The sequence below is a fragment of the Penaeus monodon genome, chromosome 11 (genome assembly GCF_015228065.2).
Source record: "Penaeus monodon isolate SGIC_2016 chromosome 11, NSTDA_Pmon_1, whole genome shotgun sequence".
Taxonomy (NCBI): domain Eukaryota; kingdom Metazoa; phylum Arthropoda; class Malacostraca; order Decapoda; family Penaeidae; genus Penaeus; species Penaeus monodon.
The window spans coordinates 52598242-52602301 of record NC_051396.1 but is presented as its reverse complement, the minus strand read 5'-3'; the positions used below and the strand labels follow the sequence as shown (position 1 = coordinate 52602301).

The following is a 4060-nucleotide window of genomic DNA, read 5'->3' as shown; positions in this document are numbered from 1 at the left end:
TATATGGCTGTTACTAATGTCAATAACATTATAGTAATTATGTTTATAATAAAAATAACACCATCAATATACATAGCATTAGTAAAAAAAACATTTTTCCCGCCGATTCAAGGAAAGGTAAAGTCAGACATATATACTTACATATTTGTGGTTAAGCACTTGCAGAGCCATCTATGTGCAGAGACATTGCACAAAAATCTTTAAAATGAGCACAGCATTTTTCCAGCAGCATTGAGTTAATTTGGCCAAATGTTTAAGCACAGGTTTTCACATGGAATGAAAAAGAAAGAAAAATATCCTGTTTAATAATAAAAATTTCACTATTACAGACATGATATGTACATAAAATGTAAAATAATCAGGCAAATGCTCCTCTCCTTCTCAAAAACAGTATTTCAAGGGTGGTGCACACAGAGGCAGAACAGTGAATGTGTCTGCTTCAAACTGTTCTCGGTCATGGGGCTGCAGCTGCTCCAGTGGGGTGTACCATTCAGCCTTGTTCCCAGCAGCATTGACGGGATCCCCACTTGCAACTTGAGAAACATTTTGTCTTCCTTTAGCAGGATCAAAGCCTAAGAATTGTGGCTGCAGCTGACTTGCAGGTGGAGTAGGTAAAAGGCCTCCTTTGTTTCCAAGAGGATTTTCTGGAGGCTGGCCAAATAACCCTGGAGCTGAGCTAGCTGCACCTCCAAAGATCCCTGTTCCAGGAGTGTCTGGTTTGCTGAGTGTTGTACCGCCAAACAGTCCCATACCCCCACTGGTTGCAGTAGGAGTGCTGGCACCACCACCACCAAATACACTGTTGGTGCTTTGTGCAGCTCCACCCCCAAAAATTGAAGTTCCTGAATTTAGTGGAGCAGTTGATGCAGGGACTGGTGCAGATCCTCCAAAAACACCTGGAGTGCTGGCTGGAGGCTTGCCAAAGAGGCTGCTTTGTTGCTGAGGGTGAGCACCTAGGAGCCCTTGTTGACCCCCAAAGACCCCTCCCTCTGTGGCAGTTGCAGTAGGTGTCCCAGGTTTATTTGCTGCACCACTAAATATGCCTGTGCCTTGTGCAGCACCAAACACACTGCCCTGGCTACTCCCTGCCATTCCTCCAAACAGTGAAGGCTGTCCTTGTGAGGTTCTTCCAAAAATATTTTGTGGATTCCCCCCAAAAATGTTGCCAGAACTTGGCTGAGCAACCCCTGGTGTACTAGAAGTACCTCCTCCAAAGAGACTGCTGGACTGACCCTGGGAGGATCCACCAAATATTCCACTTGGTGTTGTTGGTGTCTGTGCAGCATTTCCAAAAGTGGTGCTGCCACTGGTTCCACCTGCACCAAAAGTACTTGAGCTGAGGGTGGCCTGACCCCCAAACACTGGTTTGTTAGCCCCACTGCTGCTCGCTCCTGCACCTCCAAACAATCCAGGAGTAGACTGCTGGCTTCCCCCAAAGACAGATGGGTTCCCAGCAAAGACTGAAGACTGAGGTTTTGCACCCAGGAGGCCAGGACTATTTGATGGAGTAGCAGAGGACCCGCCAAACAGACCCTGTCCACTGGGCTTCCCAAACAGACTCGGACTGTTTATTGCCTGCTGACCCTGCTGGTCCCCCGCACTCTTGGCATGGAACACCTCTCTCTGGAAAGTACAATTTGGTTTTCAGAATTTAGTTACTGTATCAATTTCAGAAATAACTACATATTACTTTTAATGTCAAGAAACAATGGATCTTTTTATATCATTTTAACAACAGTAATGTTTTTAATAATCTACTTGAAATTTTTCCAAATTTCTGAAAGGAAAACTGTCTTTAAGGGGTAATACTGGGAACCTAATATTGAAACATTATAACACAATGATTTATCAAAATCTTTTGAGAACTTAGAGACCTAAAGAGCTACTCTACTGGATTTTTCATTGTACATTTAAATGACCATTGCTCAGTTCAGCACAGGAAAAGAAAATAGTTCACTATTCTAGGGAAAGATAATTGCAAAATAATCATAAATAGTTTAATAATATAAGACAAAGTACATAATGATTAGGACTTATCATTTGTAAATTGGACAATTTGAACCAAAGATATTGGAAAAACTACTACTACTACTACTACTACTACTACTACTACTACTACTACTATACTACTACTATACTACTACTATACTACTACTACTACTATACTACTATACTACTACTACTACTACTACTACTACTACTACTACTACTACTACTACTACTACTACTACTACTACTACTACTACTACTACTACTACTACCTTAGTTTTTTATTCTAATTTTATTCACATTCTTTATTCTTATTGTAATGTAAACGATGGAGTAAAGTCTAAACATGGTGCATAAAAATGGAACTGGCCAGAACCTTTACTTAAAAGAGTAGTTATTTTGAGAGAAAAAGAAATTAATAAATGAATTCATAATACATATTGAACTGTTCAAAATTCAGATTACATTCAGAATGTTATATTTTGGTTTATTTTAATCTTATTTTTGTTTCCTTTTGTATAAGCATAAAATCAGATACACACACATCTAGGGCATTTAGCTGAATATTATACATATTTTTCACATTCATCTGATCAAGCAGCTATAGTGTTATTGATTCCCCAATGCTAATAAGAAATTTGCAGACAAAGTTCAACTGAGTGGTGGGGATTCAGTTCCATTAGAGGGTAGGCCTATCTCAAGAAATTTTATGACAAAAGAAGCACAAATGAATAGTCCACTACCAAATCACAATTTATTTCCTTATCTCCAATGGCTTCTTCATTTATGGGGCCTATAACACTTTATAGGCCTAGCTCAGGATAATGTCCTTAATTAAAGGTTCCACAGAGTAATTTGTCCACAAAAAAAAAAATCATAGTAAATTACTAATTATAGGAAAAAAAAAAATCTTTAGACCCACCAGTGCCTGTGTAGCCTCTGTGGTGGACACTTTCAACGCCTCTCTTAATTGCTTGAAACGCTGCTGTAACTCGCTCCACTGTGTTTGCTGGAACAAACGAAGAGTAATGATAATAGTGATAACATATATCCAAACCAATATCCAACACTCTATCCAGAAAATATTATTCAAGGTCCATGCCCTCAATCCCACTCACATAAGTATGAGAAGAATTACTCTTGAGTGCCTCATAGGCCTGCACCCTGAGTTCCTCTGGTGAGCTATCTGTAAAGCCAGATATCGGAGGCTTGGATTTGAGCGGAGCAAACGAAGACAGGAGCCACTGACCACTTCTCTCCCACTGGCTCATCTCACCACTCACTTGTTTCCTGTTAAGAGAGAAAATAAATATTTTTAAAAGTGAGACTTAAAAGAATAGTTATTATTTGTTGATAGGTGCTTCAGAACATGCCCTTATAGTGTGTCCGGCCACTAAATCACAAAAGAATCCCAGTAAAACACCTTAATGACATTGCATACAACGTCTTACTTACACAAACTCTGTGAAGTCTTTTGTGTCCTGCTGTGTGCTGGGCTTCTGGCCAAACAAGCCCCCTCCTCCCCCTCCTCCACTAAAGGCACTTGTTATTGTTGTGGCACCTGTGTGGGGCAAGAAAATGCTATATCTTTATTCCATAAAAGAAATTAAATTAAATGAAATGAAATGAAGCAAAATGAAATGAAACAAAATAATCATCTTTCATAGTAGATGAATGTGATGAATAGCTCAAAAGAAAATTAAATATACTATCCCATTTTAAAAAAAATTATAACAAATATGGGATAACTATAAGATATAAATTATTAGTAAAAAAATTGAACATTTTTTCTACATTCTGGTCATACCAAAAGGAGTATTATGATTCAAATCCAAATTAGGGAGCTGCCATTATAAATAGACAAGAGGTAAATTAAATTAATAATTTCTTTTCCAGTTCATACTGCACAAATAATGTTATATTTCTCCTACAACTGTAATTGAACATGCATATAGTAAAAAAAAAAAAAAAATAATAATAATAAATAAATAAATAAATAAATAAATGTTTTAATAATCTCAGCCTGAAGGAAGAGAGATACAGAGAAATGTCAATTCAAATGCATTTTTCA

General features: G+C 37.9%; 1 protein-coding gene across 2 annotated transcripts in view; it reads right to left on the bottom strand.

Moving 5' to 3' along the window:
* Positions 1-289: 289 nt before the first annotated feature.
* The window catches only part of LOC119579092 (nuclear pore complex protein Nup98-Nup96-like), a 5675-nt gene continuing 1904 nt past the window's right edge, over positions 290-4060 (bottom strand). For both annotated transcript variants that reach the window (XM_037926831.1, XM_037926830.1), the window contains exons 3-6: positions 3445-3550; positions 3108-3279; positions 2912-2998; positions 290-1623 (exon numbers count right to left, since the gene is read on the bottom strand). In XM_037926831.1, coding sequence (XP_037782759.1) covers positions 382-1623; positions 2912-2998; positions 3108-3279; positions 3445-3550 — 1607 coding nt within the window. In that variant the 3' untranslated portion in view covers positions 290-381. The remainder of the gene's footprint in view (positions 1624-2911; positions 2999-3107; positions 3280-3444; positions 3551-4060) is intronic.